This window comes from Cnephaeus nilssonii, assembly GCF_951640355.1.
Source record: "Cnephaeus nilssonii genome assembly, chromosome: X".
Lineage (NCBI taxonomy): Eukaryota > Metazoa > Chordata > Mammalia > Chiroptera > Vespertilionidae > Cnephaeus > Cnephaeus nilssonii.
This window is the reverse complement of record NC_137071.1, coordinates 1,051,701-1,066,592: the sequence shown is the minus strand read 5'-3', so window position 1 is coordinate 1,066,592 and position 14,892 is coordinate 1,051,701. Positions and strand designations below refer to the sequence as shown.

General features: G+C 39.7%; 1 protein-coding gene across 3 annotated transcripts in view; it reads left to right on the top strand.

Moving 5' to 3' along the window:
- ARHGAP6 (Rho GTPase activating protein 6) overlaps nucleotides 1-14,892 on the top strand; it is a 506,928-nt gene that overhangs the window by 440,626 nt on the left and 51,410 nt on the right. For all 3 annotated transcript variants that reach the window (XM_079764312.1, XM_079764314.1, XM_079764313.1), the window contains exons 5-8: nucleotides 95-290; nucleotides 6,985-7,040; nucleotides 10,336-10,486; nucleotides 11,535-11,683. In XM_079764312.1, the coding sequence (XP_079620438.1) occupies nucleotides 95-290; nucleotides 6,985-7,040; nucleotides 10,336-10,486; nucleotides 11,535-11,683 (552 nt within the window). The remainder of the gene's footprint in view (nucleotides 1-94; nucleotides 291-6,984; nucleotides 7,041-10,335; nucleotides 10,487-11,534; nucleotides 11,684-14,892) is intronic.

Genomic DNA, 14,892 nt, shown 5'->3' with positions numbered 1-14,892 from the left:
TTATAGGCAAAAGGATTCCTAGATGGCCTCTGGGGGAAGCTGTTTTTATCTTCTCTGTCTGCACTCTTTGCTCATGTCTATGTGTGATTTGCAGGGTGCAATGTCAGTGGACTCCATCACAGATCTTGATGACAATCAGTCTCGACTTCTAGAAGCTTTACAACTCTCCTTGCCTGCAGAAGCTCAAAGTAAAAAAGAAAAAGCAAGAGATAAGAAACTCAGTTTGAATCCTATTTACAGACAGGTTCCCAGGCTGGTGGACAGCTGCTGTCAACATCTAGAAAAACACGGTAAGCAGACTTGTCTGTCAGTCCTAAAGACATTCTTTAACTCAAACATCATTTACTTAAGCATCCAGTTTAATTCTGTGTTCATTTGATCAAACTCTGGGCCAAAGTTTCCTTTGTGAAAATAGTTTATAGCCCTAGCGGGTTTGGCTCAGTGGATAGAGCATTGGCCTGTGGACCGAAGGATCCTGAGTTCGATTCTGATCAAGGGAACATACCTCTGTTGCAGGCTCCTCCCCAGCCCAGGATCTGGTCGGGGTGCGTACAGGAGGCAACCAATAAATGTGTTTCTCTCACATCGATATTTTTCTCTGTCTTTCCCTCTCTCTTCCACTCTCTCTAAAAATCAATGGACATAGGGGTGCATATATCCTTTCTTATTGGTGTTCCCAGTTTCTTAGGATATATTCCTAGGAGTGGGATTACTGGGTCATGTTCATAGCAGCACAATTTACAATAGCTAAGATCTGGAAACAGCCTAGGTGTCCATCAGCAGATGACTGGATCAGAAAACTATGGTACATCTACATAATGGAATATTATGCTGTCATAAAAAAGAAGGAATTCTTACCATTTGCAGCAACCTGGATGGAATTGGAGAACATTATGTTAAGTGAAATAAGCCAGTCAATGAAAGAAAAATACCACATGATCTCACTCATTTATGGATAATAAAGAACATTAAAAACTTGAGCAAAAAGATAGATACAGAGGCAGTAAAGCATCAAACAGTCTGTCAAATTACAGCAGGAAGGTTAGAGAGAGGTGGGGAAGATAAGAGATCAATCAAAGGACTTGTATGCATGCATATAAGCATAACCAATGGACGCAAAACTCTGGGGGGTGAGGGCATATATGGGAGTGGGGTGGGGGGAGCAATGGTAAGATATGTACACATATAATATCTTAATAAAAATAAATAAATAAATAATGAATATAAAAAATAATAATAAATAAATAAAATAAAAATCAAGGGAAAAATATCCTCGGATGATGTTAAAAAAAAAAAGATAGCTTATGGATGTGTTTGCTTAAGAGATTCCTAGGCTAACCAAGACTTTGGGGGGAACATCTACTTGATGGCATTCGGACTGCCTAGACCCCAAGAGTCTTCAGAAGTAACCGTTGAGGCCAAGCAATTTAGGGGAGGGGCAAGGTATGTTGGACTAGGTCTGTCCCCAGGGCCCCTTCAAACAGAGAAGACCCACTTTTATCTTTTGTTATACATTGAAGTCACTCATAAGGCTTCCTTCCTATAAAATAAAAGGGTAATATGCAAATGGACCGAATGGCAGAACGACAGAGTGCTGCTCAGCCACAAGCCGGGCTGACGGCAGGTGAGTGCAAAGGTGGTGGTGGGAGCGTCTCTTGCCTCCACAGCAATCAGACATCCCCCGAGGGCCCCTGGACTGCAAAATGGCGTAGGCCAGGCTGAGGGACACCCTCCCCCCACCACCCCGTGCACAAATGTCGTGCACCAGGCCCCTAGTTAAAAAATAAGAGTCCAACTTCTTTAAAAATGATTTGAAAACCATTTCTTGCAAGAATAGAAAATACATAGTTTTTGACAACAGGTTCCTATATTGCTATTTGCATTTTTATGGGAAGGGTGTTCACTTAAAATTTCTTCACAATGACCCCTTTGGCAACTCAGTTCCAGGTAGTATATTGACTTAAAAATACTGAAATTTAGACTTGGCTCATCGAACGGCCATTTTTTCATAATCTAAATTTGTTGGCTATATAGTATTAGAATGCATTTTATGGACAGAAGTAAAGTTTTTAACTGCTTCTTTACTATAAAACAATATGCTTATTGTAATAAAGGAAAAAAGAAAGGTAAACAAAGAAAATTCTGAGGCTATTAACACGCTCATTTCTTTCTAATAAAACTGGGACTTCATTAAAATTATTAAGGACATAGCTAAACCTCTTAAAATCATTATATATGAAAATCACTTGATAACATATGAGTGACTTAATCATTTAATTAATTATATTGAAATTATATTTGTTTATACAAAATATTAATATATGTGTCGCTGTACATGTGTGTATGTGTTTATCTGTCTCTTCTCCTTGGCAGATAAACTGGAGTTCAAGAGAAAGGTCTTAGTCATTTTGAATTCTCAACACTTAGTATCATGATGAACACAATGTAGATGTTCAATGAATATTCTTTGAACAGAATTTTTTTTAAAAATAGCTTAACAACTAAAGAGTAAAATACTATGAATATGTAAACTCAGCCCCCATTTCACTGTGAGGTAGAAAAAGAGACACTTACTTTTATAACTAGAATTTTCCTTATAAAGTATATAGAGAGTGAACTGTAAATATTTTTAAAAATTCTAAACAAGAAAATTCCACTCCAAACATGCAAGATTCCAGAGCCAGGTTGAGTAACTGCTTTTGTGAAAGAAAACTTGGTATATCTTATTTTCTTTTTGAAAATCAATTATAGTATGTAAACTAGCATTTCCTCTAAGCTTATTTAAAAACAGGGCAATTCACTTTCCTTTTGTGAATAATTAAAACGCAGCTTAAGGCCTAAAGGAAAGAAGATAAGCTGGGTGATCTTTCAAGGCCTCGGTTCTGCTCTGGGTTCCCATGGTGTTTGCACCAAATGGCTCCTGGACAATAAGAGTCACGTTCAAAATCAAACAGATATTAATCTTGTTCACTTTAAACCAATGAATTAAAAGCAAACTTCAAAAAACAATTCTTTCATAAGGCTTTGCTTGCCAGTTTTTGAAATGGGTAGCAAGAGTTTGATTCACTTTAGCCTTATAAACACTTATCAACAATCTTTTAATTCTCTCCAAAATTGCTCTAGGCCAGTGGTCGGCAAACTCATTAGTCAACAGAGCCAAATATCAACAGTACAAAGATTGAAATTTCTTTTGAGAGCCAAATTTTATACACTTAAACTTTTTCTAACACCACTTCTTCAAAATAGACTCGCCCAGGCTGTGGTATTTTGTGGGAGAGCCACACTCAAGGGGCCAAAGAGCCGCATGTGGCTCGCGAGCCTCAGTTTGCCGACCACGGGTCTAGACAATTAGCTAGACTGCATCTATATTTGTGTGCACCACCCTTCGCCACTTATATTTCATCCCAATGCTTTCTGTACCATCGGGTCAAAATTCCTTAAGCATCCCCAGTTCTCCAGAAGCACACATGAAAAAAAGAGACACTGTAATGTCACACCCTGTGACATTTCTGGGATTTAGGCGGTTTTGGGGTGGGGCCTCCTGCTTATTATGCCTGCCCTGGTTACTCAAATTCCCCAAGCCTGACATTCAGGTGCTCTGGGTCTAGTTTTCATTTCACTTTCTGATGAAAAGGAGAGAAAGGTGATCACGTCCATTTCTGGGGCAGGGCACAGTGAAGTCACGTCTTTGCCAGATCTATGCCTTTTTCTACGTACACCTGTTTTTACCAGGTTACTGAACGCCTAGACTGTATCTTCTTTTTGAGGAAAATCACTGTGAGGCTTATTCAGCATTGGCTGTCTGAATTCTGTTATTTGCTATCCCTGAAAAAAGTAAATAAATAAATACTTTTAAAACTTAAAATAGATAATAATCAATTGAGATATATAGTAATTATAATAATTGATCACTAAGTAGCTATTTTCTAAATCATAGTCATTTTTACCGAGAGGAAAAATACTATAATTGAGAAAATCATGTCATAGACATAGACGTTTCTGAACAGCCTGGAGGAATTCAGCCAAATGAAGAATCTTATCTGTGTAGAAAATGCCCTTATGTGTTATCTCCCCTATGTAGAAATTTCAACTATCTGAAAACCGTCAGAAAATAAGAAAATAAATGTGGCCAAAAGTACAATTGCTGAGACCAACTATTATATTAACATTTTCCATTTTGCACAAGAAGACTCACTCAGTTCAGTGAGGGCATATTTCCTTTTCATAATAGTCGACGACAGATATATTCTAAGTCGGTGGTCGCCAACCGGTGGTCCCCGGACCACTGGTGGTCCGTGAGGTCTGAAAGGTTGGCGACTGCTGTTCTATGTAGTTTATATGCATTAGCTAGTCTTGAATCACTGTTTAACTTTTGAGGCAGATACTTGTGCTCATTTTTCAGATGAAAAAATATAATTCTGTCCCTGCCCAGTGTGTCTCAGTTGGTGGGGTGTCATCCCATGCACCGAAAGGTCACCGGTTCGATTCCCGGTCAGGGCACATGCCCGGGTTTCCAACTTAATCCCCGGTAGAGGGGTCATGCAGGAGGCAGTAAATGGATGTTTAGCTTTCACATCAATGTTTTTCTGTCTCCCTCTCCCTTCCTCTGTTTCTAAAAATCAATTTAAAATCTCTTTAAAAAGAAATATAATTCTGGCCCGGCTGACATGGCTCAATAGTTGAGCATCGACCTATGAACCAGGAGGTCACAGTTCGATTCCTGGTCAGGGCACAAGCCTGGGTTGTGGGCTCGATCCCCAGTGGGGGGTGTGCAGAAGGCAGCCGATCAATGATTCTCTCATCATTGATGTTTCTATCTCACTCTCCCGCTTCCTTCCTCTCTGAAATCAATAAAAATATATTTTAAAAAAGAAATGTAACTCTGAATTTGATTTTAATATCTTGATTATCCTGTTTTCAAGCTCCCAGAGAGGTAGAAGCAATGGATTAGGCGGGGGCTGGACTCAGTTCTGAGGCAGACACATCGATGACAGAAACAAGAGGGCACGGAAGTCTTTTGAAAATAGATGCAAAGCAAAATCCCACCCAAGAGCAAAGTGCCAAGATAATGAGCCCCTCTCTCACCATGATCTGCTCAAGTTAGCCTGGATACCACTTATAAGGCATAGAAGTGATAAGTGGGGTATTTATGGATGTTATCATTTCTAACTAAAGATCATTGGAAAACCAAATAAAAAGCCTTGTACTTAATACATAATGTGGCAAGACCATAAAAGAAATATACAAAAAGATTGTACTAGTCAGAACTGTTTTAGTGGAAAGGGAGAGGAACCTCAATAAAACTAGATTAAGCAAAGTACACCCCCCCCCCCCAAGAAAATCCTATTACTTACTGGAAGTCTGAGTATTATATACAGGTTCAGGCACAGCTGTGACTATAATTTTAAAATTTAGGTTAAATGTTATATTTTATTTCTTTAAAATACATTTTTGTTCGTTTCAGAGAGTAAGGGAGAGGGAGTGAGAGATAGAAACATCAATGATGAGAGAGAATCATTGATTGGCTGCCTCCTACACGCCCCCTACTGGGGATAGAGCCTGCAACCCAGGCATGTGCCCTTGACTGGAATCAAACTGGGGACCCTTCAGTTCACAAGCCGATGTTCTATCCACTGAGCCAAACCTGCTAGGGCCATAATACCTCTTGGGAAGTATTTTTGCCCCCCAAATCAAACTAGAATCAGAGGAAATGCTGGCTCTAAATATGTCTTCAGAGGAAATAAAGGGGAGAGAGGAACATACAAATGACAATAGGAGTGCCAAGTCCAGATGATGGGGAAGTCTACAGAGGGAAAGCAATGCTGTTTCTTCATGAAACCAATTATGAGGGGAAAAACACAGGAGGAGAAGGGAACACATACATTAAGAGACTAAAAGGCATATCGATCTATCACAGTTTGTGAACCTTATGTGAATGTTGATGGGAAATTTAATGATATTAAGGACCTATTGTTGAAATGTCTAATGTGTGATAGTGATAACACTTGTTTGTTTTAAGAGAGCTAATTGTTTAAGAGCAGTCTCTCAACCTCCGCTATAACCCCACTTCTAGGACATGATCCTAAGAAAATTAGAAATGTGAACCGAGACCTATGTCCAGTTGTTCATAATAGGGCCATTTATAATGCAAAACAAGTGCATATGTGTTGGGGGACCTTAATGCCAATCAGAGGGGAATATGAAGAGAATTGTGGCGCATTCATACTATAAAGTATTTGCATTCATTTTAAATGACATTTACAAGGAATTTTTACTGGCATAAAAAATCTTATAGCATAATATGGATTGAAAACAGTTGCATTCTCTCTCTCTATCTCTCTCTCTTTCTCCCTCCCTCCATATATACAGGGGCAAAAGTAGACTTACAGTTGTGAGTATGTGAAAGTTTATTCTTGCATTATTATTTATTAATTATTATTTATTTGCATTACAACTGTAAACCTACATTTGCCCACCCTGTATATATGGAGAAATGGCTGGATAAAAAGAAACCAAAATATTAAGAGCGATTATTTCTGTATCAGGTATTTTTTGCAGTATATTATTTTTTACATTTTCTGCCTTTTATAGGTTTTCTTTAATAAGTACATGTTTTATTTATGATCAGTAAAATAAGAACTATATTTTAAATATTGATAAAGAGCTAAAAATTCATATAAAACTCATGATTAAGTAATTATTCTGAATAATAAGAGAAATTGTTACATAACTTTTCTCATATGGAGGTATGGAAGTACATAATATCACGTGAAAAATTGTTTTAGCAGAAATGTTTAACATCAAATTATCCCGTTGCTTGTAGTGCTAACCTGTAGGTACTGGAGAATGACAGTGGGCATTTCAAGTGATTATTCATTTGCATGCTGCAGCCCAGTGCCGGCCTTCTGTTCTGTTTGTATTTTGACTTCCTCCGGAGTTTCACGCCATAAAACAGGTCTGTTGATTTTGTTTGCTTATTTGCAGGCCTCCAGACAGTGGGCATCTTTCGAGTCGGAAGCTCAAAAAAGAGAGTGAGACAAGTAAGTGAGAAGTAAAGATGATATTGTACGTTTCACTTGACTTGCAATTGAATTACCTCGTGTCAAGTTCAAGCTTTTGCAAATTCACTGCTGAATATCTTTTCTGCGCCTTCCTGCCAATTATAGGATAATTGAGTCCCGAGAGGTAGAAGGCAACAGCTCAGAAGCTCAGAAAGGTTGCGATTGAGTTAGGATCAAACACTTGAAGGCAGAAAGTACAGACGTGTGCCTGGCATGTACAGCCAAGAAAAAGTGACTTAGAAATACCTTATTGAAACTGTAAAAGCAGGAGACTCAGAGAGTACCTAATCAGTAAGCGATAAGAAATAGCAAATAATTAGACCGCGCCAATTTTTTACTAAAATGCAATATGAATAATGCCATTAACATTCATATAATGGGATGCTTTCAGATGACCCTAGGACCCTAATAAATAATTCTCAAAAATAAGTAATTCTTATGAAGTTTCCACGGAACCAGTGATTCCCAATTCATTTTTCATGTGGGGACTGTACCCTTGATTTCCTTCAGCACTGTGCAACATTCTTGCAACAGAAGCTTGCTATTGGAGCTTCAGGAATAGGTTCCTCTGAGCAGGCAGGTCTCTGTGTTCATGATGGCTTCATAAAAGGCAAACCATCCTTTGAGAAAAGAATTCATCTGTTGGCTAAAAAAAAATTAGAACGATATTTTCCCTGTGTTGGTTTTAACAGAAAGGAATAAGAAACTCAACAACTTAAAAATGATGCCAAATCAAAATTATTTTCAGTTGGATGAAGCTGAAGGGATGTTTGTTTAGATTATTGAAACTAACTGAACTTAAATACCTCCTCGCCTATCTTTTTTTTTTTTCAAGATAAGAGGTCTTTCAAAAGAAGTGTGTTTTCTGTTTGGTTTGTTGGTTGGTTTTTATTTTTCATAGTCACACAAGAGACTGTTGAAGTCTATGTCACAACAGGACTTGCGGGAGGGAAGATAGCATCGTAGTATTTCTTAGGCCTATGCAGAGTTGCAGGATGTTTCCACAGACATGATCTCATTCAATCTGCCCACCAGCTCTGAGTAGCCCCTTTTAACCACTTCTTTTGAGGATTCGAGAGATTAAGAAACTTAAGTCAATATCACACAATGTTAAATTCAAGATCATACAATTTAGACCAAGCTCTTTCCATGGTCCATTCTTTCTGCATGTGTGTGTGCTCAAAAAGAAATAGGGTGTGTTCGAGCCCTGGCTGGTTTGGCTTACTGGTTAGAACATCTCCCTATGGACTGAAGGGTTGCAGGTTTGATTCCGGTTAAGAGCAGATACCTCGGTTGCAGGCTCGATCCCCGGCCCTGGTCTGGGCGCCTATGGGAGGCAACCAATTGATGTGTCCTCTCACATTGATGTTTCTCTTTCTCTGTCTCTCCCCACCCCTTCTACTCTCTCTCAAAAAATCAATGGAAAACATCCTTGGCTGAGGATTAACCAAAAATAAATTAATTAAAGAAAGAAATATGATGTGTTCGAATGATCACAAGTGGGAATAGCACCAATAGAAGCCTTTCTAGCTGCCTCATGCACACTAATGAAAAGTTGCCTGGACAGTGGTTCAAGACAGTAATGGGCATTTTCTCCAGGTGGAGAGGTGGTGTCAGGAATTACTCCTCAGTTATATCTGGATCCAGCAAAAGAAAAACTGCATGGAGATGATCTAAGAAAAATAGAATTCGTGGTCATTAGATGTAGATTTCAAGAATGAAAGATTCTCTAACTTACCATTTCATCTTGTTATATTCCTTCTTAGCACCCTACACTTTTTCTTCAGAACAATTGTCACAATATTAACAGTTAATTAATCATTTTTGTGATTACCAGGTTATTACCTGTTTCTCTATCAGCTTGAGAGCTGGGAGGGTAAGGAGTTTGTTTCTTCATTCACCACCATACTTTGAGGGCCTGGTAGATAGGAAGCGTGCATTACATCTTTGTTGAATGGACGGGTGAATGGATGCTTCAACACATGAACTCTTACAGAAGCTCATTGCATTGAATAGATTCAAAAACTCACAATTATTTGTACAGCAGAGAACAATACATAAGAGAAGTTGAGCTGTCAGTGACGAAAGTAGGGGGCAGATATATGACTCCCTTCTTGCTCTTGTGTCTTCCTGCTGCTGCTGTGAATGCTAATAAACCTAGTATAATGATTTAAGGCATGGAAACCTTCTGGGAACTGTTATTAAGCTACTTTGACAAATATAAGGCAGCTTTTATTTAGTTATTGTCACCTTTCAAGACTTAGTCATGCATGGCTCATCGGGTTTTAAATTTCATTTTTTGCAGAAAAACTTGGCTTTCTTGTCGAGTACTTCTGTAAAATGTCAAAATTCCAACATGGTAGCAATGCTGATATGCAAAACTGCTGTATAATGGATTCATTCCTCCCTCCCACAATTATAGTTGACCTAACCCCTTAGCTCTTCCTCCCAACTTCTGGATATCATTATCAAACCCTTCTGCTTGCATCACTAACAGTAAACCCACAGATACTTCTATTTAATAATGCACTTACATGTATATTCATGGCTGGGTTGCATAGACTCTGTAGATAAAGGCAACATGTTGTTTACATCTCCTCCTTGGATATTAAGTTTATGTAGATCTTTTCATATATATACCGTATTTTCCGGTGTATAAGACGACTGGGCGTATAAGATTTTCCTGGGTTAAAAAGTCGCCTCATATGCCGGAAAATATGGTAGTCCAATATATCTAATCCATTATATCTAATCCCATCAATATAGTCCAATATACTGTATTTTCCGGCGTATAAAACGACTTTTTAACCCAGGAAAATCTTATACGCCCAGTCATCTTATATGCCGGAAAATACGGTATATATATATATATATATATATATATATATATAGAGAGAGAGAGAGAGAGAGAGAGAGAGAGAGAGAGATTGATTGATTTCAGAGAGGAAGAGGGAGAGAGAGAGAGAGAAACATCAGTAATGTGAATCATTGATCAGCTGCCTCCTGCACACCCCTCCTGGGGGTAAAGCCCACAAGTGAGGCATGTGCCCTTGACCAGAGTTGAACCCGGGACCCTTCAGTCCACAGGCCAGCACTCTATCCTCTGAGCCAAACCAGCTAGGGCTATGCAGATTATTAAAACTAACTGAAATAAATATCTCCTCGCCTACGTAAACTTAATACCAGATGCTAAAATCATAGTGCTTCTTTTGCTGGGCACTGAACGTAGAGATATGGTGTTATGAGACTGCCACTTGAACTGTTGTCTTTCCAGTTACGTGAGGAATTTGACCGTGGGGTTGATGTCTCTCTGGAAGAAGAGCACAGTGTTCATGATGTGGCTGCCTTATTGAAGGAGTTCCTGAGGGACATGCCAGACCCCCTTCTCACCAGGGAGCTGTACACCGCTTTCATCAATACTCTCCGTGCGTAATACAGCCATCAGTAGGAATGTGTTCCTGGATTACCCGGATGTCCAACTCACTCATCCAAGCCTTGTGCATGTGTTTCACAATAACTTTTGGTCCTTATTTATTGGTCTCTAATGAGTGGGTTATTTGGGGAATTTTCTGGGATTCACCCTGGAGAGAATTAGCAAGAAGCAAGTTGCAATAGAACAAATGGATGCAGCCAAGAATTTGGGATGCTTTCAGATGACCTTAGGACAGTAGAAAGTGCTGTGTATTGATGCTTTGAAGTAATAGCAAGAGTTCACTTTGAGACTGTGCCTAAAAATGAGATTGCATTTCTTGCACAAAGAAGGAGTGAGAAAGGGTCTCAGATTGAGAAATGGGGACAGGCAATATTCCAGGGAAGCAAGATGGTATAGCCCTGTGCCAAGACTTTCCCTATGGCCACTTGCAGGCTATTGAGACAGATCCCATGGAGGAGAAAAGGAAGGTGAGGGTAGCGTAAGAATAGGTTAGAGCTGAGTCAGCCTCCATACCTTTCTTCCTCCAATGCTGTAATTCAAATAGGAACACACAAGAGAGAGAAGACACAGTCGCTGCACTGTGTCTTAGTTATTGCCAAAAAAAGGTCTATCTGTTCTGTATTGCTCAACAGAAAAGAGTTTCAACTATGTTATAAACTCAAATTTAAACATGTTTGCTAATTCTCAGTCATTGTTAGTAAATATTAACCAAAAATGAAAGACAATAATACATGAAGTAAATGATTAGTAATGCTAGGAAAAGGAGGGAGAAGAAAGTAAGGGAAATCAAGGTACCTTCCTAGCCTGGATTATAATGCTTGCTCTAGATGTTACATTTCCCCGGGTCTAATGAATCTTTATATCCTTCATAGAACCTTGCTGCTAAATTGCTACATCAGTGGGAGAGTGGGTGAAGGAAATAAATGTGACCTGATAATCTCTTTCTGAAGAAAGTTGAGGGGAAGGTCCCTCCTCTGAACCTAAATAGTGTGCATTCCCCCATTTTACTGACTTAGAGCACCTCTTTTTGCCTTGCTTAGTGTTGGAGCCAGAAGAACAACTGGGCACCTTGCAACTCCTCATCTACCTTTTACCTCCCTGCAACTGCGACACCCTCCACCGCCTCCTACAGTTCCTCTCTATTGTGGCCAGGCACGCCAATGACAACATCAGCAAAGATGGGCAAGAGGTATGCACCCTTCTTCTGCTATAGATATTGTGATTCTTTTCTGTGCTTGTTTTCAAAAGGCAAGCCATCACCCTGCTGGCATGGCTCAGTGCTTGAGTGTCGACCTATGAACCAGGAGGTCACGGTTAGATTCCCCATCAGGGCATATGCCCAGGTTGTGGGCTCGATCCCCAGTGTGGGACATGCAGGAGGCAGCCGATCAATGATTCTCGCTCATCATTGATGTTTCTAGCTCTCTCTCTCCCTCTCCCTTCATCTTTGAAATCAATAATAAAAATATTAAAAATAAAAAGACAACCCATCAATTTGGTTAAACATTTCACCCGGAGGAAATGACTCCTCCCTTTCCCAACCCATCTATGTGGAAGAACTAATGCAGGGTTTTGTCTGGAGGGACAGTTTCTAAGTGCATTAACCTCCTGTGTTTCAAGGATGCTTCTCAATGACGCAGTCATTTTTCATGATGATGCCGTACCTCAAGACCTCAAATTTCCATTTGTGTGAAGCAGACAAACAATGAGCTACAGAGGTGCTTACAATCATAAAAACATGGAGTAATGGAGATGAGGGGAGATTGCTGTCCTTGTAGTTAATTTGATGTGCTTCTTTAACTTGGAGCTGAAATGTGATGTCACCTCTTTATTCTTCCTGTTTGTTCCTGGAGCCCTATAGCTAGAAGTCTACTATCTTCCTTTTGAGAGGTCCTTTCTCTCTTTAAACCCTTTCCCCAAAATAGGGACTGGCTCAATGCAATGGAAAGGCACCCTGCTTCCAAACCAGATGTAGGCGGGACCTGAAGGCCTCCCCCATCTGAGCTCTTGGGCTCTGGTTCACTTTGGTCATACTCATGTGCTTCAAGGTGTTTTTAGGTTTGTGTCTTGGACAAGAGAGATGCTTGCTTCAATTTTAAGTGACCTTTTAGCAAGCGACCTATCTAATCTTCACCTTAACAAGAGACCTATTTCCCTTCTTGATACCATACAGTCATACTTCTCCTTTCCCTTGGATCCCCAGAAGATCTCAGACCCTTCAACATGCTAACACCCATTATAAATCAACAAGAAGGGGCCAACAGCTTCCCACACTTCACCACAGAGCTCAGCTGTATTGTAGCTTCAATTCTGTGTTTGCCAAATTTCTTTCCCCACAGCCATGATCATATATAATTTTTTCACTTTAATCCAGAAAGGCAATTCTGCATGTCTTATCCTCATCCTTCCTTTAGGTATAAGAATGGCACTTTCCTGAGTTAGCCATTTATCTGTATAGAAGTTATAATTAGTGAAGCTTCTGCTGGCTTCAGATTTCATAATATGGTACTGACACCTTGTTTGAGCAGACACAGCTCTTTGATGGATACACTGTAATTCTCATAATTGTTAAGTAGCCATCCTTTATCAACTATAGATATAACAGAAGCTGTAGAATCATCTCTGCCTAATCATTGGGTAAAGACAGAGCTCTTTCTATGTTCCTAGGTGCGTCAGGGCTTCTGTGATGTTTCTTAAGTACTGTGCAAGAAGGAGAAAGTTGGGTCTCTGCTGATTAAGGAGGAGTTGAGGAAAGCAACAAGTCCAATTGAATTCACTCTTGCTTTCTTAGAATCATTTCAGACAGTCTTTTAGTCCAAATGCTGAACAAGACTCCATTGCCTATGCCAAAGAGAAGGAAATATTCTTGGATAGGTACAAATGAAACTTAGCATGCTGAAATGCTAGCTACCAATTATGTGTCTCTTACCATGTGCTAGCTATGTACTAAGGACTTCATATGTTATAGTTAATTCTTTATTACGCAAGGGAGATATCATTGCCCCCGTGTTTCAGAAGTAAACAGAGTTGGAGGCATTAAGTACCTTTCCCAGTGTCCCACAGGGAGCATCCACTTATGGTTGTGTAGTATTCTCTACCAGCTCATGCTGAAACAACTGAAAAAATAATAATAAACAAAGGACCTCGCTCTTGTTCGTCTCCCTCTACTCTTTAACTTCTACCAGAAGAGGTTTTAGCTAACTCCCATCTCTATGCAGTGCTTATGTGGTCTGTGTATTCAATCCCTACACACCCTTTACTCAATTCCTACACACCCTTTTTCTTTAACCCTCAACTGAGGGTATTTTCCCCTCATCATTTGTGCATTCCATAACTCTGGGGAGGTGTCATGTACCTCATAGTCACTGTAGATTTGCAGAGTTTTAGCAAGCAGAAGGCAGTAGAATATCTGGAGGAAGAGACCTTTTTTTCTAATTCACATAAAGTTGTGATGTTGGATAGTGGTTGGGTTGATCCTTCCCATCCCTCACCCTAGTTGAGATAACCAAAAGTACCTCTAGACATTGCCAAGTATCTGGTGGGGTGGGAGAAGAGGCAAAATCACCCCTTGGTAGTTTTATAACTCACTTACATGTGTTCGTGGAAAAATCTATTAACCTTCCTAAACCCGAGTGGCCTTATCTGAACTTTGGGAATACAAATTCTTCAACTGGCACTGCACAATCGTTTAGAAGACTAATTATTTTAAGGAATGTGAAAATATCCTAGTAACAGCGAAGTTGTACAGGGAATGAGAGATTCCAAGGGTTTCTAGACAGTCTTGACCAAAACATTGAATCAAAATGAAGGATTAATTAAGAAAAAGTATAGTTTCAGGAGAAATGCAAGCAGAACATTGCTTCTGTGAAGTGGTTATAAGTTACAGGAAAGCAAGCAGCCCTCACAGTCATCTTGGATTGGAGTAAAGGCTACGGAATGAGAAAGTATTGGTGAGGTGTGGAGGGGAATAGGGCTGTGTCCATAGAGTTGTGAATGCATTTGTGAAGGGGAGGTAATTGACTCTTTTAAGGCCTGAAAGACTCTTTGGAAGGGTTCCACTGAAGTGCTATATGCATGTTATAGATTGATTAGAGACAGGGACAGAGTAAGTTAAGAAGCTTTTGTGTGAATAGCAATACTGAAAAAATTTGCATTGCATTATAAATGTTTCCATGGCCTTGGCATTAAACCACTTATGTCCTGGGCACCTTCCCCACGTTCCTATAAACCAGTGAGTGTTGTTCAGAAATTTTCTAATTACTGTCCCTGAGATGCTGTAGCATCAAGCAGGTTGAGGCCATGAGGACACGTGGCTAGTACAGAATTAGGGGATGCATTGCAGAGTAAGAGAAGTGATGAGCATGGGCCAGAAATCTTAGGAATGGCTTCGTGGAGGAG